The sequence below is a fragment of the Telopea speciosissima genome, chromosome 11 (genome assembly GCF_018873765.1).
Source record: "Telopea speciosissima isolate NSW1024214 ecotype Mountain lineage chromosome 11, Tspe_v1, whole genome shotgun sequence".
In the NCBI taxonomy this organism is placed as follows: domain Eukaryota; kingdom Viridiplantae; phylum Streptophyta; class Magnoliopsida; order Proteales; family Proteaceae; genus Telopea; species Telopea speciosissima.
Window position 1 is genome coordinate 21,003,443 of NC_057926.1, and position 25,638 is coordinate 21,029,080.

A 25,638-nucleotide genomic window follows, 5' to 3' on the forward strand; every position below is an offset into this window, starting at 1 on the left:
AGATTACGGGTTGGATCTACATGTAATCGGTGCTCAGTAATGTGTCTTGTTATTCCCAACATGTCTGTGGCTGACCGTACGAACACGTCTGCATTCTCCTTTAGGAAGTAGCCGAGCTTGCTTCTTTGTTCCCTGCTCAACAATGAGCCTAGTTGGATCTTGTTGGTAGGGTCACCCTCGTTAAGCACGAACGGGGCAAGGTCTTCAATTGGTTTCCCTCGGCGCTAGTCCAGGAGACTTTTGCAATCAAGGCCATTCCTCAGGTATTTCCTTTGTTTTGCTTCATGAACGTCGCATTAACATTCGCTAGCTTTCTTTTGGTCGCTTCGGATCTCTTTGACTCCGTTTGTTATGGGGAACTTCATCTTCAGGTGGATCGGTGAGGGTCAGCCTCCCTATGATCGCGTTGAAGGCTACCACCGACCTCACCACCATGAACTTAACTTTGGTCGTGGCTTGGCATGGTTCTTCCCCTACTGTGACCAATAGCTCGATTGATCCCTTAATCGTTGTGGAGGCTCCTGAAAATCCATGTGTGGAGGCTCCTCTATCTATCAACACCCAGTGAAAAGGTCTCAGTGTTATTTCTACCTACACAACCAAAACATTGTCATGGGCAAACTATTACCTTCAAGGTCGTCATCGGTGAATGAAATCACCGTCTCTGTCCTTGCTATCTTGCTTGGCATCTCGACAACCGCGAAGAACTGAGCACTAGCCTTTGCTTTCCTGGTAGACTCTTATCCAGGTCCTCCAAGTATGATGAGAATGGGTGGCCCTTTTGTGCCGCTAGGTCCTACTCTAAAATTTTTTTATTCGAGCCGAGGTCTAGCGTTGTCTCTTTCGCACCTGGGGCTCTTCCTTCCTCCGACCCTAATCTTCATTCTTCCGACCTCCCTGGTCTTCCCGACCCCCCTTCACGTATCTGCTCAAATGTCCCGCTCTTAGGCATTTGGACTTGATTAGCCTCCAAATCTTCCCTAATGTGGACTAACTTAATTAGTAGCTCAATTTTGACCCTAGAATCATCTCCCACCTCATCCAATGGAATAAATTTCCCCTACCCCTTACCTTGTAGTTGGATATTGTAGACACCTCATTTTATCACCTGGAAAGCATGTATGGTGACAAACGTGTTCTCATGAGTGTGGTTTTGTCATTTTGGATTGGTTTTGAGGTTATTGGTGCCTCTCGTTTCACTTTGCAATATCTTAGGACAATAAGGCATCAACCATCGAAAATGCTTTTGGCATGGTTTCATTGGGTCCGATCCAAGTTGGTCAGTCATTCACTTATGTTTTCATCATTAAACTAATCATGTTTTATCCAAAATGTGCCAATCAAATTGTTTCGGATCCAGTTTGATTTGATTACTTCCAAAGCTTTGTCATATAAGGGTCACACTTTAACTAGGCCCAGACCTCCATGGCCAAACCAATTCAGCCAAATAAACTAGCTCGGGCCGTCAACCAATGAGAATCCACCAACACCGTTGAAACCAAATGATGGTACCAACTAAGTTTCATTACTCGTCGGAATATTCCCATCCAATGCCAAATTCTTGGTTGTTGCATAATTTTGGACTCTTGAGTCCGAGATTCTTAACTTGTGCATTGGACTTATCTTGCAATTGTTTACCAAGAGACATACCTAAACTCTTCCAATGATCCTAGAGGGCATGATGGAGGCCATCAATTGAGTTGGAATCCACAACATTCTTGTTATTGTTCCTTGATGGAGCCTACCTACATTTTTTTTGTTTTTTTGTTTTTGTTATTGTCCCTTTAGGATCAAGGAGATCTCTAAGAGTTTGGAAAAGGAGCACTACCTTGGATGTGGATAACATCCTAAAATATAAATAAGAAGCCCTTTAGATGTTTTGAGAATCTAAATAAATGATCTTAATCCCTAAGAGAGAATAGAGAGGGAGTTCTTGTTTTGCAAGTACTTATTATATAGATTTAGCTCTTTTAAACCTGAGCCTAGCCTGCTCCAACGTCCCTAAACTCTTCTTGATTTTTTAATCTTGGTGAGTCATCTTCCTTTTATTTATTTACTTCATTCAATTTTATCTAATGCATTGTGAGATACAAGAACAACCATAACCTTATCCCAACTAAATGGGGTCGGCTACATAGATCTGATAGAGGCAATGACAGTAAAAGAAATAAGAGAAGCAAAAATAAGTAAGAGAAGTAAAAGGAAGAAGAATAGAAAATAAATAAAGGAAAAAGTTAAAGTAGTAGTCAAAGCAACATCCCAGGAACATTCCCCTATAAGGGGTTGGCTACACAGGTCCTTGTCCTCTAAACAATTCTATCCGTTGTCATACTAGGTTTGAGCCCTTCCATATGCATATCCTTTCTTACCACTTCTCCAATAGTCATTTTAGGCCTACCCCTACCTCTTTTAGTTCTTTTAAGCTAAATCTATTCACTCTTCCTTAGCAGTGCATCCATAGGTATCTCCGTTGGGCATAACGATACCACCTCAAGCGGCTCCCACGAAGCTTGTTCTGGATTGGTGCAACTCCCAATTCAGTTCTAATATAATCATTCATTTATCTCTCCTGATCTTGCCAAATATCCTCCTCAACATCCTCATTTCTGCTACACTCATCTTATCTATATTACTCTTCTTAACTGCCCAACATTCTGCTCCATAAGTCATGGTTGGTCTTATTGCTGTCTTGTTGAATTTCCCCTTAAGCTTAACAAACCTGTGTTTATCACATAACACTCCTGATGCACTTCTCTACTCCATCCATCCTACTTTAATTATGTGGGAAACATCATCTTCTATATCACCCTCTTTATTAATGGTTTACCCCAGGTATCTAAAGCATTCACTTTGTGGTAGCTCTCGCTCCTCAAGTTTCACCACTTCATCACCTCTCCTGGTTTGACTGAAATTACACTTCCTAAACTCTGTCTTTGCTCTGCCTAACTTAAAACCTTGTGAAACCAAGCTTGATATCCATATCTCCAACTTTGCATTAATCCCTTCCACTGTCTCATCTATCAAAACAATATCATCAGCGAAAAATATACACCAAGGGACCTCATCTTGGATGTGCTTGGTTAAATCATCAATGATTAGTGCAAACAAATAAGGGCCTAGAGCTGATCCTTGGTGTAACCTAATGCATTGTGAGATATCCTCTTAATACTAAAGGTACGACATTGTTTCCCATTAGTGGGATAGCAACGGTATGTCAATTAGAGCATGTACGTTTGGTTTTTTTATGAGCCTTTTTGTGTATTAAGATAGTAGATTTCTTATGTTTCATCTTTGATTTTTATGGTTTTTTTTCTTGTATTCTTCCTTTAATTTTCATGTTATGATACCAGATTTCATGCTCTTTTGCTCTTTGTTTCTTAGGGTCTTGTTTTTCCCAGTTGGTATGATTTTCTAACGTTTTGGTGATGATTGTCTACTATTTGCTCTTTGTTTTTTAGGGTCTTGTTTTTCCCATTTGGTATGATTTTTTTACATTTTGGTGATGATTGTCTACTATTTTACAGTGTCTTTCATTAGGTTTTCATGGCTTTCATCAATGGTTCCTTGTGTTGTTCATTCTCCTTTCTCATGTTCCTTTACATATAAGGATATTTCAGAAATTTTGAATGTACTTGAATTTTATGACTTTTATAGAGTTTTTGTCATGGCATTCTCTTTTTTATTCTTGAGATATAATTAGTGTATGATTAAGCATTCATTCTTATACATTTTCTTTCTTACAACGAGAATATGTCATCTTTTGCTTAGGAAATGGTGTATTCGTAATTTCCAACATATTGCTAACTTTCTCAGAAATTGCTTTAGGGTTTAAAACAATAACCAAACTTAGGTTATTGCATATGGTTAGTCATTTTCTTTTTTATTCAACGCTGAATCGCCGACCTATTTATTATGTTTATGTATAAAAATAAAGTAAGCAGAATTTTTTGGATTAAAAAAATTTAATAATAAAAAAAAAAATATTTGCCGACAATTACAGCTTTCTTGTCTTGTTGGAATAGTCCTTCAAATATTCTACTCTCGAATAAGACATTATTCGATATTTTGGAATTTAATTTTTGCATTATAGCACAGCTGGATAAAGGTGAGTGTTCATCTCTTCCTCGTTTTATTTTATTTATTGTCATGTTGCATATGACTTATGTTGATTAGCATATTTGTGATAGAAGTTCGATTTAACTAGATGGACTGAAGTACCTAACACCTTTCTTGGACTGCAATTTGACACGAACCTGAGTCTTAGTTGGATCAGTTTGGATGAAGTCAATAATTTTAATTTGTTGTCCTAAATCCTAATTTAGGTGACAACTTTTCATCATTGAGATTTTAGACATCTTTTGGGGTATGACCTCTACCCTTTAATTTGTTCTCACACATAAGTTACCTTACGATCGAATAGTGGTGTCCCTCTAGAGCCAAAAAGAAAACCACAATGAATAGATCTTGTAATTCATTTGGCATGGTTTTGCTATTAAAATATTGACTTACAAACAAGCATGAAAGACATTGGATTGTTTAGTTGGAAAAACATATCTGGAAGGAGGAAGCGAAGCCTCTAACGAATTCTAGAATGCAAAAAGAGGAAACCTAATTCTCCTTCTCTTTAAGCCTATTTTGTTGCTAAGTCTTCCCATTATTTTTTAATGTACTGGGGTGGCATGGGACAAGTTTACACTTGGAAGCAGCTCAACTTCGTTCCTAATATTTTACACTTCCATATTTCTTTCCAAGGAAAAACAATTACCTTAATTTAAATGGTTCAGATTTCAATATTTTTTTATTGATTAAAATATGGGAAGCAATTATCTATTTGGAGTGTGTCCTATGCCAACACTCCCATGTCTCTATCTCTCTCTTTCTTAAAACAAGGGGGTTTAACTGTCTTTTCATATGGGGGAGGAGACGAAACACAACAATCTATTACCCAAAAATGAAAAAGAAAAATGTCCTTATACACCTATGTAACTAGGGGTGTCAATTCCAGGCCCGGCCTGCCAAGTCCAACCGAGCCCGCCCGGTTAAAGATTGGCCCGGCCCGGCCCAATTACTAAATGTGTCGGGCTAAGCCTGACTCGTTTAGTTGTGGGGTCCTAACCCGTCAGGCGCCCTACCAAGCCGACCTAGACCGCCCAGTTATAGGTCGACCCGCCCGACCCTTTAACTTATAAACTTCCCCTCCCCTCCCCTCCCCTCCCCTCCAAATTTCCTTTTTTTGTTTGTTTCTTTGTTGGTCTTTGACATTTATTGGTTAGATACACTTAGCGTAGGTGAGATGAGGCTTAGTTTTAGTTTTTAGATCTTACTTTGTTAAATGTGCTTCTATTTTTTTATTCCTCCCTACTTACTTTGTTAGATATGTTTCTATTCAGTGTTGTACTGCTATTATTTTATTCTCCTCTACTTACTTTGTTAGATGTGTTTCTATTCGGTGTTGTGCTACTATTATTTTTTCCTCTGCTTACTATGTTAGATATGCTTCTATTCGGTGTTGTGCTGTTATTTTAGTTAGGATAAGTTTTATTTGACTTTGAGTTGAGGTGTACGTGACTGCCTAACGATGTGATGGTTTGAACTTAAAATTCTGGTTGCATGCCAATTAGTAAGCTTACACCGTTTAGAGACCGTTTAAAGTTAAACGGCTCATTAACCCGTTTTGGACCTGGTTTTGGCCCGTTTAGCCCGAACAAAGCTGGCCCGATTAAAGACTGAACACCAATCAACCAAAATGAAACCGTACCATGCCCGCCCAAGGCAAGCTTGAATGCCTAAACGGTCGGACATGGTGCAGCCTGTAAAATTGGTGCGGCCCAGCTAGGCCAGACCGAGACCGACCCGTTGACATCCCTATGTATAACTCTTCAATATTTTATTGACATTTTGACAAAAAAATATATAAAATATTTTTCAAAAATAAATATTAGAGGTAAATTTTTGTAAAAAATAAATTGAGAAAATGTCCTTGTACACCTACTCCAACATTACGCTTAAGTGAAAGAGAACTTGTTTTTTATTAACTTGCCATCATTGAGATAATGTCCTTTTTTATTAGTAAAATTATGAATTTTTCATCACAATAAATTTAAAATTTTATCAAATTTTTCTATGAATCTCATTTGTATATCTATACAATTTAATTATAGATGGATTCTCAATATATTAATTCTATTAACATTTCAAAATAAAATATCTAAAAACATTAGTTGAAATAGACAAAATTTGAGAAAAATAAAACAACTAGAAATTTGGATTATCATTTCTTTAATTTGAATCTCACAAGTGGGGATCGTTTTGAGATTTTAAAACAAAGAATAGGGCTATGTTTTTTTTATGATATCTGTTTAATAATTTGTTTCTGAACAAATTGTGTCCAGAGAATTTCCAGCTTCCACGTTCCACATGTTGTTCTTGGAGCTTTCTATGGTATTACATTACACCCATTAAGTGCGTGGGAATAGCATTCTCCCCAAGAGAAAGTTGACTAATTTAACAAATTACAATAAAACAATAAATATAATTAAAAATTTTTAATTTTCTTAATTTTAAAATAAATTAAAATATATCAGAGTTTTTTTTTTTAAATAAATAAATCCTTTGCTGAATAAGAATTGAGTCACTTTTTGGTTTTCCTCTTTTGTTTTTTTAACTCTTTTTCCTAGCCCCCAAACACCCCTTCCAGCCACCTGTGCACAGACATGGCAAGTTGACAAAGTATAAAAGCCCAATCAAGAACTCTCTCTTCCATATTACTCTGGCCTTCTCTTACTTCTTCTTACTAACACACCATGGAAACCAAACCTCTCCCCATCAATTCTGATATTGAATATGCTGTGGCCTCTCCTTACAATCCATTGCTAGGCAATGACATACAACTCGAGTCGCCGGAGAGTCGCCGGATATCCATAAACTTCTATGCCTTGATCTCCTTCTCGGCTCTACTCTTGATTTCTGTAATGTTTTTTGTTGGAATTCATAGATCTGAAATCTCAGGAGTAAACGAAGACACTACATCCTCTTCATCTTCAACACCACGAGGGGTATCGGAGGGTGTCTCAGATAAAACATTCAGGCTATTTTCCGGCAATGGAATTCCATTCTCATGGACCGAGTCCATGTTGTCTTGGCAAAGAACTGGCTACCACTTTCAACCCAAAAAGAGCTGGATGAACGGTACGTTACCATACATTCCCTCAATTGATATGATCTTATTCCATACATTTTGTTAAAGATCAGCAAAAGATATATTAAAATTAGGAGTGGAGCTCAGGTTCTCGTATGAGAACATTCCCCGTACCCGAGGGGGTGAATGTTCACTTACGTGAAGGATTCACAGCAGTTCAGATGAAATATTCCCACAGAATGGATTCCATCTGAACGACTGTAATTCACTCTTCTCATACGGATCTGAGCGACACAGTTGGAATCCAAGAGTGAGACCCATCTCTCTTGGATTTCATTTGTGCGGCTCAAGCCATATGAGAATGGCTCTGATATGAGAATCTGAGCTAGCTTCTAAAATTAGGTAAGGATTAACGTCAGACATCTTGGATGGCTAATAATAATAGGGCAAGAGATCTCTATTTGGTCACATAGTCTCTAAACAAGCAGTTGGACCAATTGGGGAGTATATCTGGGTATTTATCCAGGGGCAGAGGCGTCATTTCATAACACCCTATGAGAAGACGTAGGAAACACCAACAAGTAGACATCTTTTTCTCTAATAATAAATAAATAACAAATGATGATTTTAGCCTCCACCTTCGGTAGGATCGTGATTGTCTATGGCCTGCTGCCCGTAGCGGTCTTAGCAGCGCACTAATAAGGCGAGGCATAATGACCGTCTTACCCCTGCCCAGCCACTATGGGCAGGCAGGCCGTAGACGATCTGGATACCCTTCGGTATTGTCATCAATTGAGGGATACATAGATATGCATCTAAGCTCAACAGAACTTTGAGATTTCTTAAATTTCTTTTAGTTTTGTTTGTTTTCATACTGATCCGATTCTATTTTTTCTTCTATTTTTTTTTCCTCCTTGACTGGGCAATATACTTTTTCTTCCTCAGATCCTAATGGTAAGCTTTCTTAACAAACCCCATCTCCATCTCTCTCGTTCTCCCTCTAATTTCTCTAATATGGAGGACTCTATTGTTGCAGGTCCATTGTATTACAAGGGATGGTATCACCTATTCTACCAATACAACCCAGACACTGCAGTATGGGGTCTCATAAGATGGGGTCATGCCATGTCTAAGGACATGATCCACTGGCACCACCTTCCCATGGCCATGGTTCCAGACCAATGGTACGACATCAACGGTGTCTGGACCGGTTCAGCTACTCTTCTTCCTAATGGCACCATCATAATGCTCTACACTGGATCTACACACGAGTCAGTCCAGGTCCAAAACCTAGCTTACCCGGCCGACTCGGATGACCCATCTCTCATCAACTGGTTAAAGTACCCAGGAAACCCGGTTCTCATCCCGCCACCTGGTATTGGTGCGAAAGACTTTCGAGACCCGACGACAGCATGGCAAGCCAATGATGGAAGTTGGAAAATTACCATTGGGTCCAAGGTTAACAAAACTGGTATATCACTTGTGTACAAAACCAAGGACTTCATAAACTATGAACTCTTGGATGGTTTGTTACATGCTGTCCCCGGCACCGGCATGTGGGAATGTGTAGATTTCTATCCGGTCTCAACAACTGATGATAATGGCTTAGGCACACCGGTGAAGTATGTCTTGAAGGCAAGCTTAGATGATGACAAGAATGATTACTATGCATTAGGAACTTATGATCCGGAGAGTGATACATGGACCCCGGACAACCCTGTTCTTGATGTTGGTATTGGAATGAGGTATGATTATGGCAAGTATTATGCATCAAAGACTTTCTATGATCAGGAAAAAGATAGGAGAATACTTTGGGGATGGATCTCTGAGAGCGACAGCGAGGTTACCGACGTAAAGAAGGGATGGGCATCTGTTATGGTACTGTGTCTGACTTGTTCTGTATTTAAATATATCTAGTTGTAGAATGTTAGGTATTTGACCAATATACCAAAAGCTCCAGAGCTGATGAAACACGTTAAATCAAGTCTTTTAACCTATCAGATACTAGGTTGGTCCTTTCTAATGCCTATACACTAGATCGAGCCACATTATTTACGTAACATAGAAGGTGATTGGAGAGGCAATGTGTTGGGTTAGGGTTGGACCTAGGGATGAAACGAAGCAAGGTTGGGCTGGATTTTTTAAAACTCTAGCCCAACCCTAAGTCCTCTTAGCTCAACCCAAGCCCAACCCGGCCCTAGGTGGGGCTAAGATATCTCAGCCTAGGCCCAACCCATGCCAAGCTCAGCCCAGCCCAACTCAACCTTGATTGATCCTAATTGGGCCTGGCTAGGCCGGGTTAGCCCTGAATTTTATGTTATTTATTTCATCCTATGCATTAAAAAAACATGACACATGTGATTGAGTATTGGTTTGATTCATACTCAATTGACTATTAGACTTTTCTTTGGGTTAAAAAACTTAGCCAAATCTTAAAATTGTAAATATTTTGGTCCAAAAGATAATTGGCCTTATTGTTTAATAAACCATAATTAGATACTAAACCAAAATTGCAAAATGTAAACAATAAATTCTAAAGCATAACTTAACACAGGGCCAGGCCAAGCTGGGCTTAGCCCGAGGTCTCAACCCTGGCCCAACCCGACCCTGACCCTATACCTGAAAATTTCAACCCTAAGCCGCCCTCAGGGTTGAAAAATCCAACCCAAGCCCTGTTCGGGCTCAGGGCGGGCTCGGGCCGACAGGGCCAAACTTAGACCCGTAGTTGGACCTGATTTGGTTGGATTGAACATACAAGTTCAAAATTGACCCAAACAATTTATATAAATTGGATATGAATAGTTCTCATTTACTTGTTTGTTTCACAGAGCATTCCAAGAACAGTGGTGTTTGACAAGAAGACTAGGACTAATATAATTCAATGGCCGGTTGAGGAGGTGGAGAACTTGAGATCCAATAGTAAGACTTTCAACAATATAACAATCAAAGCCGGTTCAATAGTTCCCCTTGACATTGGTAAAGCTACACAGGTATATTATTAATTTTCTGTTAAGAATTGTGATTTATTGGTCAATTCTTAACTTTTAGTTCTCATGGAAATTAATCTGTCTCACAGTTAGACATAACTGTGGAGTTCGAGATTGATATCACAGCTTTAGAGGAAACAGTTGATGAGAATGATTTTGAGTACCACTGCATCAGTAGTGAAGGTGCTTCTAGCCGGGGTGCAATGGGACCATTTGGTTTGTTGGTTCTTGCACACGAGACCCTCTCTGAGCATACACCTGTATACTTCTACCTTGCTAAGGATGCTTATGGAAATATAAAAACTTTCTTCTGTGCTGATCATTCAAGGTAAGTGTCTCAATTTTCTCTTTTTCTTTGTTAGGGCTTATCCAAACAAAGAACCATGGTTCTTCAAGTTAATTTCTACTTCTCTCTTGACCATTCACCTACATTTTGGCTTGTTTTATGCTCACTGCGCTTGCATTTCTTGCTTTGGGTTGGGCCCAGAGCAGTTCAAGTAAACCTGCCAACTAAAGATTAGATTCCTTCTAGATGGGTAAACAAGGAAACCCATACCCTTCCACTCCATGGGTTGGGCCAGGTCAGTTCAAGTAAACCTGCCAAATGCCTGCCTGTAGATATTGGATCTTTATCGCCCCCAGTACTGGGGGCGCTGCTGTGCGCATCGTGTGGCGCAGGAGCCCATATGCTCATGGTGGGGCCCACTGTGCACACAGGGGCGCTGCTGCTCTGCACGATGCACACAGCAGCGCCCCCAGTACTGGGGGCGATAATTTTCTGTAGATATTATGACAATACCCAGTGGAAAATAGTTCAGAATTTCAGTTGCTGTTGGTGACAATTCACACCCCAGCCCATATGGTTTTAAATGGGCCAATACTTTGGATTTTCAGTTTGAGGGCTTGTGAAATATTTTAAATTTGAGATTTGGGCTAAATTTTGCTCATTTATTTTTCTTTGATTATCATCTTTGAAGAAATTTTCATTCAAATCTTTGAAATATTAGTGAAATAAATTTCTACTTTTTTTTGGCAATTTTTATTATTTTTAAGTCTCATTGCACGAGGCTCTTGCGGCTACAGGTCTGAAAGGGACAAATGTATAAAATATATATTAGAATAGGAAGTAATTTGCTTTAGATAACTATTCAAAGATTAAATCTAAGAAAGAATAGGAAATATATTTATGAAAAAAATAATCTCATAATAAAAAATCCCAAAAGTCTGAAATATTTTTAAAAATTACAATTACTCCAAAATTTAGAGTACACAAAATTTCCCACATTTCAGTTTCCGTCTCTTACACCCATGCAATTGACGGCCTTCTATTTGGAATTTGACACCTCTTTTTAATTGCCTCTTGATTTATTCTCAAAAACTACGTAATGCAAAGTTTAATGCAAAAAAATATATATATATATATATTTGAAAGTCATTTTAATGTAGCATTTAATACACTTTTTTCTATGAAATAATAATTTATACTCTAATTAAAAAAAAATTTGAATTATACTAAAAAAGACCAAAAACGTAAGATTACAAACTTTTTGACACCTTATAGAAGCAGGAAAGATATAGACCACAAGGCCTAAGCTTGGGACTTAATCAACTTAAAATTAAGCTATTTTGTACTTTAAACGAAATGCTATATTTAATTTAATTAATTTAATGTTTGATGCAGGTCTTCAAAGGCCAATGATGTTGGTAAAATGGTTTATGGAAGCACAGTTCCTGTACTTGCTGGTGAAAAATTATCTATGAGAATAATGGTGAGTTGACTGAAAAAATAATTAAGCAATTAACACTTAATTCCTTTAACAGCCAAAAAAAAAATTAATATAATCTGGAAATCCATGACTACTCAGGTTGATCATTCAATAGTAGAAAGCTTTGCTCAGGGAGGAAGAACATGCATCACATCGCGGGTTTATCCGACAGAGGCGATTAATGAAAATACCAGACTCTTTGTTTTCAACAATGCTACACAGGCCAGTGTTACTGCTTCAATCAAGACATGGCAAATGAATTCTGCAGCAGTCATTCAATCCTACTCTATGATATGCATGGTTCTGGTCATTTTGATTCATTTGATTTTCTTGAAGATATAAAGATTATGGGTTTATCAACATAGACAACAACATAAACCCTAATGAAATAAAAACTATGCGGAGGATGCTGAGGATTCAGTTTGGAAGGAGTATATATATATATATATATATATACATATATCCTCGCTATGTTGTGCAAGCTTGTACAGAGACTGGTTGGAGTTTGAATAGTAGGGGTTGTGTTGTCAGATCCTAATCCCAATCACATTTTTGATAGAGTTTGCTATCTTCAATTTTCCACTTGGTTATCAAATCTTTGGAAATCGAGAGTTTTGTTTTGCCATCTTAAATTCTCTCTCTCTCTCTCTCTCTCATATATTAAAATAGGTGTGCAGTTGTTGCAATAAAATCTCTTTGCAAACATGTAATAACGTATTCAGTAAAAGAGATTCCATAGCTTCTTTGTGTATGCGAAATTACAAAAATACCCTTGGAGCTAATTAAGCCTAAAAGGAGTGAAAAAAAAATATGGAAGGGAGAAGGGAAATGGATAGAAAATCGATTAAAACAACGATGAAAACGCGATAAAAATATCAAAAGATCAAAACCTATTCAAAGAAAATCGAATCAAAAGATTAAAAAAAAATTGCTAAAAGCAATGAAAACTTTGATTGAGGAAAAAAGTGAAAACAACATATTCTAAGAACAAGAAAATCAATAAAAATAACAAAACAATGATATAAAATCCGGTAAAATTAGAGGGGATAGATGAAGGGGTTGGGAAAACATGGTGAAAAGAGTTCCTTGCAAAACCCATCTGACAAAGCAATAAAACTGTGCACAGCACCACTGCCCCATGAAGGACGTACAGTAAAGAGTCGTGCTCAGTAGAAAAACGATGTAAAATCACAGAAAAATTGTAAAAATATAAAATAAGAACCGAAAGGAAGAAGACTCACCTACCTTCAACTTTATTGTGGAAGAAAAATCGTTTGAATGACCTAGACTCAAGTTTGAGAAGCTTGAAATCAAAACTGACACAGCAGCACAGTAACTTAGGCTCCAAAATATGCTCTGAAATCCATATCACATCGAAATTGTAAGAGAATTATGTCGGTATGATATCAAAATCCCCTAAAACGTGTAAGGGGTGACCTACTTATAGTGTGAAGGTCCTAAAAATCGAGCAAGTCATAGGTTCTCAACTTCCATTTGAAGGGAATATTCTTACCTTATGAAGATGGGTTGATTTTGGTTTTGGATGAAAGAGAATCTCTACAACCCACCAAAAGAAAGGTTTCTATGGTCTTTTAGAACGTCTTTTGAGTCTAAAAAGTGTCTGGGGGTACTAAAGTAGTGGGATTGAGAATAAAAGCGAATCCCGAACTAAGATTGACAAAATCCCGGGATTTTCACCAAATCGGCATAGTGAAGTTTAAGGTCGTCATTTTTTAGAGAACGACACATTTTGAACTGCACCAAGGGGCTATTGTAACCAGTTCTAAGCCTATTCCAGCTAGGGTTTGGGTCTATAAGATCAGTCTGGCTCTATCTAAATATGTCAAAACCATTTACCATTATTTTAAAAATCATTTTGGTTAATTTTGTACCACTTATCCCATCATGGGAGTTGAGAACATTGCTTGGTGTAGACCTTGAATTTTGTCACCCCCAGCAATGATGACAACTGGATGTGGTTTGACGAAGTATCTGTCTCAAGAAGAACTCAACCACCTAACCTACCCCACCATACCCTATAAGGTTCGGGCAAATGATTTTGAGTGTAAAATACTTGATGCTAGCCAAGGGTGCAAAAGTAGTGTTAAAAAAGCCTGTTGGGAATTCCCCCGACATCAAATTAGGGTTAGTCCTTGTTCTAAAATTCAAATTAGTTTTGACCATAACTTGGACCAACACTTGCACCATTGGATAGTTCTCGGAAAGACGATTCCAACGATATATTATACGTAAAAATCCGATGTCCGGATGCGAATCGATGCCCAAAACCAGACCAAGGGTCGTCTAGGGACCAAAAGAGGACCCATGAACCACTTTTAGTGATCACTTGGAGATTCCATACATTCGTGGAGATCCTCAAAATATCCTTCATGTCCCTTATTTTTTTTTCCCTCTAAATAGGAGCCCCCCTAAGCTTTATGATCCAAATTTTCTCTCCTCTAAGCTTATTTTTTGAGCACTTTCACCCTGATCTAGTGTTATCTTGACACCCTGACTCCCCCACTTTATGCTGATAGTCAGTCCCTCGATAAGTCCATCGATATCCTGAATCCGCAAAAGTGAGAATTTTTCCACACTTGGTTTAGAGTGCATGCGTCCGATTGGTAGTACAGCTTTCAATACTAGGTCTGACTCAACAAATGCCTTAGGCCTGACCTTCTTGTTATAAGCCTTAGCCACCTTGACCTTTTGTGCCTGAACCCTGTCGAGGGCCAACAGACGCTCCTCATCCAAATCAACAAGTTCGGCCATCATAGAATCTGCATATTCACTAGGGGTCATCTCGTATTGCCTCGCCACCCGTAGAGACTTTACAGCCAGTTCATAGGCAAGATGTCGTCGTGACTGAAAGTTAGCGCATAAGGGGTAGTTCCTGTTGTCGTCCTCTTTGAGGTCCTAAAGGCCCAAAGAACCTCTGACAACATTTATGCCTAAGATCTTGGGTTATCATCAATGACTTTAGACAAGTTTACCTTAATAACCTTGTTGCTTGCCTCGGCCTGACCGTTGCCCTGCGCATAGTAAGGTGTCGAGAAGGTGATGGTCATACCATACTCCTGTGCGAACAAAGATACCTCTCCCCTAGAGAACACTGACCCATTATCGCAGGTGAGGGTCTCAGGCAAGCCAAAACGGTGTATGATCTCGCGCTTCACAAACCTTATCACGTCGGCCTGACTGACTAATTTCATTGGCACGGCTTCCACCCATTTGGTAAAGTAATCAGTTGTCACGATAACGAATGCGTGCCCCTAAGCTGAGGGGGGAGTAACCTTTCCAATCAAGTCCAGAGCCCATCCCTTGAACGGCCAACGCTTAATGATGGGATGGAGCTGTGTTGCGGGCACTCCCTGCATGGGCGCATGCCTTTGGTAAGCCTGGCACCCCTTTGCATACCTGATGCAGTCTTATAGGATGGTCGGACAGTATTAACCATGGTGCCTGAGCAGCCATCACATCTTAATTCCAGCCTGGTAGGAACCACAAATCCCCTCATGTGGCTCTATCATAACAAGCATGGACTCATTTAGGCATATTCACTTAAGGAGGAGATCATCATGGCCCCATTTGAACAATTCATCCCCCAAAAGTAGATAGTTCAATGCACGATACCTTGTCTTCCGGTCAACTTTAGCATCAGGATTCTGGAGGAAGTGAATGACCGGCGACCTCCAATCTGGTTGAACCTCATCCAAACATCCTATCTCAAATGTCTCATCTTTAAGAACGGACGAGAAAGTCTTTCTCTGGATGATGAAGACTTTTTCCACTTCGCCCTGTGAAAACAAAACGCTTGAAGCGGGTTGGGCCAGGCAGTCTGCCACACTATTCTCTGCTCGTGGAATATGCTTGACCGAGGAGTCATCAAACTTGCTCAAACACTGCTGAGCCAGAGAAAAATATGGAAGCAAAGTCTGGCTTTCACAACGGTACTCCTTGGCCAGATGTTTAATGACTAACTGTGAATCGCCAATGATTTCCACGTTCCTCACACCCATTGCGCTGAGTGTTTTGAGGCCGATTAACAAAGCTTCATACTTGGCTTGGTTATTCATGCACGAAAAATAGAGCTGGAAAGTGAGGTGGGTCTCAACGCCAGTAGGAGACAACAACATTATCCCTGCCCCTGCTGAGGCGCTAGTCCTTGAACCATCGAAGAACAGTTTCCAAGGAGACCGTGCGACGGCGTTCACCCCTTCACTCATGCTCACCTCCCCTAACTCAAGTGGGGGATGGACTGCAAGGAAGTCGGCCAAGGCCTGCCCTTTGACCGATTTCTGGAACGTACTAAAGTGAGAATTCTGTTAAAGCCATCATCCATTTTCTAATTCGCCCCTAAATAATTGGCCTAGAAAGCATATACTTGATGACATCTGTCTGACACAACACCAGCACTGTCGTGGGTAGTAAATAATACCTGAGTTTGGTACAGGAAAAATACAATGCCAAACAAAGCATCTCAATGGGCACAGACTTCCTTTCCACATCGATCAAGCCATGACTTAAATAATAGACGGCCTGTTCAAAACCAATCTCGTTGTCTTGAGCGAGCAGACTGCCAATTGACTCGGCTGAGGCCGAGATGTACAACTTGAGTGATACCCCCCCTCCGTGGTGGCATCAATACAGGAGGCTCAGTCAGATAGTGTTTAAGTTCCTCGAAATCCTGTTGATGTTCATCCTCCCAGCAAAATTCATCGTTTGACCGAAGTCGCAACAACGGGGAGAACGTCCTGACCCCGCCCGGCCAGCGAAGTTGGAGATAAACCTCCTAAGGAAATTGACTTGCCCCAAGAATTACTAGAGCTCCTTCTTGTTTTGGGGCGCCGGTGCTTGCATGATTACTTTGGTCTTATTCTTACCCACCTCAATGCCTTTCTAATGGACAAGGAAACCAAGGAAGTTCCCTACTGACAACCCGAAAGCACACTTGAGGGGATTCATTTTGAGGCCGTGATGCTTCATCCTCTCAAAGGATCTCTGGAGGTGCTTGAGGTGCTCTGCTTGGTTCATATATTTGATCACCACGTCGCCAATATATACCTCCAAGAACTGTCCAATCATGTCATGGAAAATGAGGTTCATCCCCCTTTGGTAGGTGGCCCCAGCATTCTTCAGGCCGAAAGGCATTACAACCCATTCGAACGTCCCAAGAGCCCTGGGACATCTAAAGGCCGTTTTGGACACATCCTTCTTGGCAATAAATATTTGGTTATAACCTGAATGGCCATCCATAAATGACAAAATCTGATGTTTGGTGGTCGAATCAACCAGCATATCCGCCATTGGCATTGGATACTCATCCTTGGGTGTTGTTGTATTCAAGTCCCGGAAGTCTATGCAGACCCTCAACTTCCCATTCTTCTTAAGGGCGGGTACAACGTTTGCCAACCATTGGACATATCGAGTTGGCCGAATAAATCAAGCCTTAAGGAGTCTTTCTATTACACCCGCACCCCAGATATACCTCTGTACCCCGGGGCAAGTTAGACCTTTACCTCAGAGGCAATGCCATGGTGGCACTGGTCAATACCTGTAACCTTAGACCTAAAATATTACTAAAAGAACCCCCTCGAAGCCTTGGAAGTGTGGGCTAAAGCCCTATGATTTTCCTTGAAGTTTGGGCCATGACAGCAGTACCGGAGTCACGAACGGACTCACTCTTACTGAATCCGCTCAAGGATCCGCCTGTGCTGTCATCAGCCTTTTTGGATTATTTTCCTGTGGGACCCACACCCCTGTGTCCCGGACACCCTAATTGAACCCTTGGACTATATGGACCCCTGCCCTCACCATTGATTGATTGAGTGGGCCATGAAAGTGGGCCCATAAGGCTTAACTTAGGTGAATAATAAGTTTTAACACCCTAGCCTAGACCAAACAGACCCTAGTGGACAATTGAGTCCTATGGGCTTAGGGTGCACCTCAAACATGACCTAATGGACCTAATGGGTATGGCTAAGGCCAAACAAGCCCTAAGACCTAACTAAAACCTATTTAAAGACCTAAGAGCCACTAAGTGATTGGGGATACCTAAACCAAACACACCCTAAGGCCCATCTAACCCCTTAAAGGATAGGAAAACCCCTCTTAGTCACTTATCTCTCCTCCTCCCCCATAAACCGTGGAGGAGAAGAGACAAGAGAAAAGAGAAGGAGGAGGAGGAAGGAAGAAGAAGGAGAAGTAGGAGAGGAATAGGAGGGGAAGGCAAGAGGATGGAAGCCATGGCAAGGTGGCTGGCATCCCCACACCTCCTCCCAAACTGGCCGGACCCAAGGGAGAAGAGAAAGAGGAGAAGAGATGGAGAGAGTGGCTGGAAGAAGGAAGCTCACCAAGGTAAGCTCCCCAAACCTAGTTCTCCCTCATTTTTCTTTAATTTTGATGGTTTCTTGAGCTAGGGCTAACCTAGGGTTCCATTAGGGACTCAAGGTGAAGCTCGGCCCTAGTTGGGAGCTCTAATGGATGCTGACCTAGGCCTCTAAGTGCTGCATTTGCAGCTATGGCCAATGAATCCCTGGTTTGAACCTTGAAACCCAACCCTTGGACCAATGTGAGACCAAACCTTGTAGGATTTTGGATCCTTGAGGACGCGTTTGGTTGAAGGATTCTGAGGAGTTGAATTCGACGGAATCCGGATTCTATATTTTTAAGCATGTTTGGTCATGTTGGATTCCAAGAATACACTAGAATCCAATTTTATGTGTAATTTTAGAATCCACTGGGGGTGAATTCTAAAATGAGTCCAGGATTCTTGGCCTAGTTATTTAAGAGGTGTATTCTGATGGATTCTAAAAATCGAGCCCAACCCTAAACGCTGAACTCTCTCTCGTTCCTCTCCATTGAAAAAAGCTCAAGCTCAACTTTGGTTGCTGGTCTATACGGCGGTGAAAGAAGCTCAAGCTCAAGCTCTCACGTTCCTCTCAGTCGCAAGGTATTTTCTTCTTCTTCTTCATCTTCTTCATCTGTGACTGTGGCTGAGATATCTGCTGCAGTTTAAAAAAAAAATCTATGGAAGTCTTTGATGCTTCTACTCGATTCTAATTTCTAGGGTTTAACAATGATTTTATATGCTTGATGTTCTTCTGTTTATTTTTTGGTTCTTTTGTCATGTCTCTAGGGTTTAAGTCTTGCAAATTTTTCTGTTAACATTCTGGCAGACAGTCACATGGTTCAGATCTTAGCTTTTTTTTTTGATTGAATCTTGAGCATTGATAACATAGATCTGGGACTTTGAACAGTTTTCACCGTCCTTGTTTTGAGCTTGCATCTTCTTCTGGCTTGAGGACTGGGGATCTTGTACCTTGACTTTAAATTTTTTTTTTTAACTGTAGGCTAGCAAGAAGGTTGTTGATGCTAAGCTTGTAAAAGATTTTCAGGCTGTTCTAAAAGAATTTCAGAAGGCGCAAAGGCTTGCAGCTGAGAGGGAAACAGCATATGCCCCGTTTGTTCCCCAAGCAGTTCTTCCGTCCAAGTAATTGTTTAGATACCTTTTTCTTGAATAGTAGTTATCTTAAAGTACTCATCTTTAAATTTCCAAAAATATGTGTTACCTTGATCTTTGTACAAAAGACAGTGGTTGTGGTCTACATCTGTCGTCGTGTTTTGCTAGAATCAATTCTAATCCAATGTGACATTTCAAAATTCAAATATCATTGAACTGAATTACTGAAATATCTTCTTTGTTAAGTTTATATTTAACTGCTAGTTTATTGTGAACAACCAGTTAGTCTTACAATGGCTTTTATTATGTTAATTTATATGTGACAACTGGTTCTTTAATTGGCTGTTAATTTTCTTATGATGTTTATGATGTGTCAATACTAGAAATATGGATAGGGGGGAGGAAGCTAGGGTGCCTTGTTGCTCAGGTGCCCCACCACCACCTTGGGTTGCCTTGGGGCTTTGAAAACTATATGTTCAACAGCTTCAAATCATTTGGATACAAATATATTGGGTGTAGTAGCAGTTTCACACACACACACACACACACACACCCATAATTTGGGATAGGTAATTCATAAAACTTACTGTTGAACTTCTTTTTTGGTATCTTTCCATTGTTGAGGGAATACAAGAAATTTTTCACGACTTCAGCATTAAACCGAGCAGTATACTGCAGCAAAGAAATGAAAGAGACCAAGAATTACAATGATTTAGGTAGGTCGTTATATCATCTAGAATAGTTAAATGAAAAAAGAAGTACCTGCACTACCACAAGATAGTACTTTGAATTATTTCGATCACTACAATCAGTGACACTTGTGTGTTGACCTGAGGAGAAAAAATATCTGCTTAGTTAGACGGTAAAATTGTACATGGCCATTCTCCAAGTGTATTATTTCATCATGATTTCTCACTCATCCCCACACCCTTAAATTAAAGCTTATTTCTTAAAACTCTACCCAAAAAAAAAAAAAAAAAAAAAACCCCAAGTGGGAGTGGAGATTAATCATGCATAGACAGGGGACATGATTCCAAGTAATTAACTATACAAGGGGATCGAAACTACTGGCTATGGTTCCCTTTTGCTGTTCCAGTTACACCATAAAAGAATTCCTCCTTAATCCCTTAAAATGTGCCCCCATCCCCCACCCCCACCCTTGTATCATTTAAAATAACCCATCGATTGAAGTTTCATACAATTTTTATTTGATTTGATTTGCTGAAGTTATTAAATTATCTCAATTTTTTATTCTTTCCATCTCTATTTTTTCTTCTATTCTTCTCTTAGGATTATTCCTGTTGGAACTTTAGAAACCCATTACTTGGGTGATTTCTATCAGTCCCCAAGATCCGTTCGAAGCTGCCATCTCATTGATCTTTCTCAAGGTATATACTCATTCAACTCTGGTTTTGACATTCTCTTTAATGTGTGTGTGGTTTTTTTTTTTTTGTTCTGGACTGATCCAAGGTTGTTGAGCTGGTTTATGGTACTGAATCTTTTGTTTCTTTCTTAAAAACTTATGTTGTTGTGTTTATATGTTTAAGATACTATTAAGGTCTTGAACCTTCACCGTTTCTTCAAACTCTTTACTACTACTAACACCAATTCTTGGGAAGGTTAATGGCTGTTTAATGATATTGATGAGGGTCTTCTCATTGTTTTCACCTATAAAGGGTGTTTTCTCATACAAAAGCTCATAAAAGAACACCCCAAGAGTCCACCAATCCACAACACTTCCATGGCCAGACCCTGAGATCACTTCTGGTGCCAAGTACTCATGAGTTCCAACAAAGAACTTGGATATAGCATTAATTGGTTCTGCCACCAATTCTGTTTCAGTGTCTTGCAAATCAACTTGTGTCCTTTCCATGGTCACAATGCCCTCCTTGTTCTTCTTGCTATGGGATCAGAAACAAGTAATTACAGGGTGTATGGGTGTTGCACATGAGGGGACTTTATTTATTTCCTACTCCATAGGGTAGCAGACTTTATTTATTTTTATTCACCCATTAATTCTCCTCTGTCTTGAACTCTACTGATCAATCCCATACATCTTCCTCATCTACCCAAAGAAGTGGTGCACCTTTTGTTGGTCAGCATGGGAGGCTTCTCTCTAAGATCTCCTTCCAACACTTTCAAGGACTCTATCAGCTCCTTCTTTGCTGCCTCAGTCTCTTCTCCTTTTGACATGCATGTCTTCTTACCATCCTGTGTCCATGTTGCATCAAATTTTCCGTTGTGACCTAGGCTGCTCTTTTTGGATGAACTATGGTAGTTGATCATTGAAAACAGGTTCAGCTCTACAGGACAGTTCCACATTTGGATGAACTTTGCTGCCTCAATCTGGATGTCATCCTTTCAGATTTTGACTGAAAAAAAAAAAAAAATAAGACAATGAAATAATCCAAATTTCAACTGAAATTTTCGTATGAGTTGAGATTTCTATCTTTGAGAGAGATAGATCTGAGGAGAGTGAAACTACTAAAGGAGTGAAAGTTCTTATTTAAGAAGGGACTCCATGAAATTTAGTAGGTATCCTATCACCCAAAAAAAAAATAACCTACCTACCTTTTGCCGAATATGTTGAGATTCCAAACTAAAGCTTTCCTATCATAGGCATTTATATGGTAATATGAATAGTTGGGATAAATATACATGAGTTATTAGCTCATTTCTATATATTAATATGAAACTTTATTGCTATGTTGTTAAGAATGCATTACTTGTTTCCCTTTTTGATCTAAGAGAGAGCTTCAGACCCATCAATGTGCTCTTCACTGCATCAGCTGCTCTTTGTGCCATTTTCTTCTTCTTCCTATTCGTAGGAGTTTTTCAAGATTAAGTATATTAAAATTTTACTTTGGTACTTCATATGGTTAGATTTGTCGTAATTGATTTCATCGTATTTTGTAATTTTTGTTTTGGTACTAGATGGATATTGACTCCGAGAACGAAGAGATGATATTGATTTGGGTACTTATTGCTGTTGTTATAGCAGTAGAAAAGTATAACAAATTGTTCCTCACAATATAACCTTATCGGTTTGTAATCGTGGATGGATTGAGACAAAGAGAATAATTGGTGTTTCCGACACGGTTTGTAGAGATTTAATAAGAATGTGTAGAAGGTCTTTTTATAGCTTATGTCAAAGGCTATAAGATGGTGGCCTACTGTTTCATACCAACTCAATTCAAGTCGAAGAACAATTGGTGATATTTTTATTCACAAGTGCCCATAATGTCAAGAACCGAGTTATGAAGCATAATTTTGGACACTCTGGTGAGACAGTAAGTCGATACTTTAACAAAGTATTACATGCAATTCTTAAATTGTACCCAGTGTTACTGACTCCTCCAAGTACCACAACCCATGAAAAAATATTAAATAACCGAAGAAGCTTCTACCCCTACTTCAAGAACTGCATTGGAGCTATAGATGGGTCACATGAACCAACTTGGGTTCCAGTTGTTCATCATTGCAGATTTCAAGATAGGAAAGGAACTATATCTCAAAATATTCTAGCTGCATGCGATCATGACAGAAAGTTTACATATGTACTATCTGGTTGGGAAGGATCTGCAGTAGATTCTAGAATATTAGATGAAGCCATTCATAGACATGGTGAAATCAAGTTAGTGGTACCTACAGGTAAATTTTATCTAGTTGATGCTGAGTTTGCCAACAAAATGGGGTTCTTGAGACCGTATCATAATGTTAGGTACCATTTGAAGGGGTGGAAGAATTCAAACTTGTCACCAATAAATAAACAAGAATTATTTAATCTGCGATATTCTAAGCTATGAAACGTTATTGAACGAGCATTTTCTAATTTGAAGTCAAGGTTCAAGATATTGAAGGTTCAAGCGGAATACCCATTCAAGACTTGAGCAAAAATTGTGCAAGCATGTGTTCTCATACATAACCATATCCTTACACAACATAGTGCTGAAGAAGAAGATGAGTGGCTATCTACAGATGAGATAGCTGAAGGGCCTAGTCCAGTGTTCAACCAAACCAACATATTGACACATATGCTGAAGATGAAGTTGAGGATGATCACAGTGATGATGAAGTTGATGTTGATCAATTCAGAGAAGAAATAGCTGAGAAGATGTGGGCTGACTGGATGACAGACTATACGGATGATGAAGAAACTTCTGCTTCTTTTGATGATAAGTTTGATTGATATTGTAATGTATTGGATTATAAACTTTAGACATGTTTTTGTGTTTTATTGGTGTTTAAACTTCTGACATGTTTCTTTTATATTTGCTTTATGAACTTATGTCATGTTGTGTTAAGTTTTATGTTTATTATGTTTCATGATCTCAATGTTGAATGGATGATTGGATCTCAATGAGGAATGATTGTATTAACATAGTATGTCATGCAATTATTGTTTTTGTGTTTGAAGATTTTTTATTTTTTGTATATGAATTTCATTACTAGTCATACTTAGAGTTGAGTTATTGCAATGAAAGTGAACAACAGGGCATAAACAATGGCTACACAAGAGGGAACCCAATCTAGATCACAATCCATTGTAAGTTGGCCACTTGATGTATCTCATCATATGTTGGAATTATGTGTGACACAACATAAAAGTGGAAAGGGTGGAGACAATGGGTTAAGGAATGAGATATGGCTTGACATAGCTAAAAAGTTAAATGAGAAGTATGGGATGACATATGATTGGAAACAATGCCGAAACCATTTCAAGATTTGGAAGGCAAGATTCAAAACGCTTAGTGATCTGCAGAAAAATAGTGGCATGGGTTGGAATGCTCAAGAGAATAGGTTTAATGCAGGCCAACATGTTTGGAGTGAATTCAAGGTAAATTGGTGACCATTTCAAAGTTTATAAACTTATGTATATAGTAAGCTATAATAATAATATATTTGAATGCTTGGCAGAAGAAGGAGCAGCGATATTGGAAAGAGCATAGAGTTCTACCAATTCATCTAGAAGTAGCTATTTGGCTAGGCAATGAAGTAGCCTCAGGGGTAGATTCCATACACGCTGCTGATGTAGCCTATGATGAAGACCAAGAGTTGCCTTTCCAAGAAATGACATTTGATAATATTGACCTTGAGACTGAAGACATGGAGGTTGAAGGAAAAGGTAATTCCACTCTCAATCAGAGTACTAGCCGTTCACATAAAATGGCTTCTACATCTGGCAAAAGACAATCCCACTCAAGGAAAAAGAAAGCAGGTGTTGATAAGATTGCCAGTCTATTAAAAATGATAGCTAAGGTGATATCTATTTTATTAACCAAAGAGAGTGATTTAGCAACCGAGTTACATGAAGTAATTGATGCCATTCCAGGGATTGACTTTGAGAAACAAATAGTTATAAAAGAGTTTTTGGTGGACAAGAAGGATAAGGCTAATCTATTTTTGACTGCCCCTATTGAAAAGAGGCCTCAAATGATTGAGTATTATCTTCGACTGATAAGAGAGCAGGGTAATTTTATTTGATGCTTTGGGTGAAAGAGTGGTTTATTGAACTTATGACTTTGTGTTTGTGAGATATTAAGCTTGACGTAGATGTTTTAGTTGTTTATCTTTATATTTCTTTGGTAGTTTTCTTTAGAATGTTATATTGGAACAATATTACTCTTGGTACTGTTTGTTTCATTTTAAGAACAGCTCTATGTATTTATTTCATTTCTGCTTCTATCATTGTTTTATGCTTGACATGGAGGTGATAATTTTGATTATTTCCTAATGTATTGAGGCATTATTGCCCTCCCTAATAAGGTCCTTCGACCTTTATTTGAGGCTGATCCAAACCGCTTATTATCTGGGGTTTTGAAAAATCTCCTCAAATATTAGATGTGATATCAAATTTTGGATTTTTAGTTCTCACCTCTTAATCAACCATTGGACCGTTTGATATTTACTTATGTTCTTCAATTTCTAATGTATCCAGATGGACATTATTGGTAGATGCAAAATTTGTTAAAGTCGATGTAACATATTTACATCAACTACGACGAATAATCCGGGAAGAAAATTCTTCAAATGCCCTATTCACATGTCTTTTTTTATGTGGGTGGACTACTTAAGAATGTGTGACTGTGGAAAAGGTCAGTGCAAGGTCCGTAGGTGCACAAGAGGACCAGACATAGGGCGAGAGTTTTGGTGTTGCCCCAATTCTACCACAGTATAGCTATCATATAATTTTTCTCTTTAATATTATTATCATTGTAATAATTCATCAAGTTGGAGCTGAAGCCCTCTGCAATCTCAGAAGAGACTGCCGGCGAATGAATGACC

At 39.0% G+C, this 25,638-nt stretch overlaps 4 protein-coding genes across 5 annotated transcripts; 2 read left to right on the forward strand and 2 right to left on the reverse strand.

Annotated features, from left to right (window-relative positions):
* Positions 1–6,780: 6,780 nt before the first annotated feature.
* On the forward strand, positions 6,781–12,257 carry LOC122645673 (beta-fructofuranosidase, soluble isoenzyme I-like). Of its 2 annotated transcripts, XM_043838994.1 has the most exons (7): positions 6,781–7,188; positions 8,084–8,092; positions 8,175–9,013; positions 9,964–10,128; positions 10,215–10,453; positions 11,807–11,894; positions 11,991–12,257. In XM_043838994.1, exons 1-7 carry the CDS (start codon positions 6,804–6,806, stop codon positions 12,231–12,233), a joined length of 1,968 nt encoding a protein of 655 aa, XP_043694929.1. In that variant the 5' UTR covers positions 6,781–6,803; the 3' UTR covers positions 12,234–12,257. The 2 variants fall into 2 exon arrangements, with proteins under 2 accessions (XP_043694929.1, XP_043694930.1); XM_043838995.1 differs by lacking the exon at positions 8,084–8,092.
* A 2,070-nt stretch (positions 12,258–14,327) lies between these two features.
* LOC122644859 lies at positions 14,328–15,103 on the reverse strand. The gene is made up of 2 exons (XM_043838233.1): positions 14,885–15,103; positions 14,328–14,807 (listed from the first exon to the last, which is right to left on the reverse strand). Exons 1-2 carry the CDS (start codon positions 15,101–15,103, stop codon positions 14,328–14,330), a joined length of 699 nt encoding a protein of 232 aa, XP_043694168.1.
* A 345-nt stretch (positions 15,104–15,448) lies between these two features.
* LOC122644860 lies at positions 15,449–16,117 on the reverse strand. Its single transcript, XM_043838234.1, has one exon. It carries the CDS (start codon positions 16,115–16,117, stop codon positions 15,449–15,451), a length of 669 nt encoding a protein of 222 aa, XP_043694169.1.
* A 7,740-nt stretch (positions 16,118–23,857) lies between these two features.
* Positions 23,858–24,837, forward strand: LOC122644861. Its single transcript, XM_043838236.1, has 2 exons — positions 23,858–24,190; positions 24,271–24,837. Exons 1-2 carry the CDS (start codon positions 23,858–23,860, stop codon positions 24,835–24,837), a joined length of 900 nt encoding a protein of 299 aa, XP_043694171.1.
* The last annotated feature ends 801 nt before the right edge of the window (positions 24,838–25,638 follow it).

Coding starts and splice junctions, on each gene's coding strand:
- LOC122644859 (XM_043838233.1), bottom strand. CDS start 15,103: ATGAAATTAGTCAGTCAGGCCGACGTGATAAGGTTTGTGAAGCGCGAG. Junction 14,808..14,884: donor CAAGCAACAAGGTTATTAAG/GTAAACTTGTCT, acceptor TTGGGCCTTTAG/GACCTCAAAGAGGACGACAA.
- LOC122645673 (XM_043838994.1), top strand. CDS start 6,804: ATGGAAACCAAACCTCTCCCCATCAATTCTGATATTGAATATGCTGTG. Junction 10,129..10,214: donor ACATTGGTAAAGCTACACAG/GTATATTATTAA, acceptor TCTGTCTCACAG/TTAGACATAACTGTGGAGTT. Junction 10,454..11,806: donor TTCTGTGCTGATCATTCAAG/GTAAGTGTCTCA, acceptor TGTTTGATGCAG/GTCTTCAAAGGCCAATGATG.
- LOC122644861 (XM_043838236.1), top strand. CDS start 23,858: ATGGCTACACAAGAGGGAACCCAATCTAGATCACAATCCATTGTAAGT. Junction 24,191..24,270: donor ATGTTTGGAGTGAATTCAAG/GTAAATTGGTGA, acceptor AATGCTTGGCAG/AAGAAGGAGCAGCGATATTG.
- LOC122644860 (XM_043838234.1), bottom strand. CDS start 16,117: ATGAGTGAAGGGGTGAACGCCGTCGCACGGTCTCCTTGGAAACTGTTC.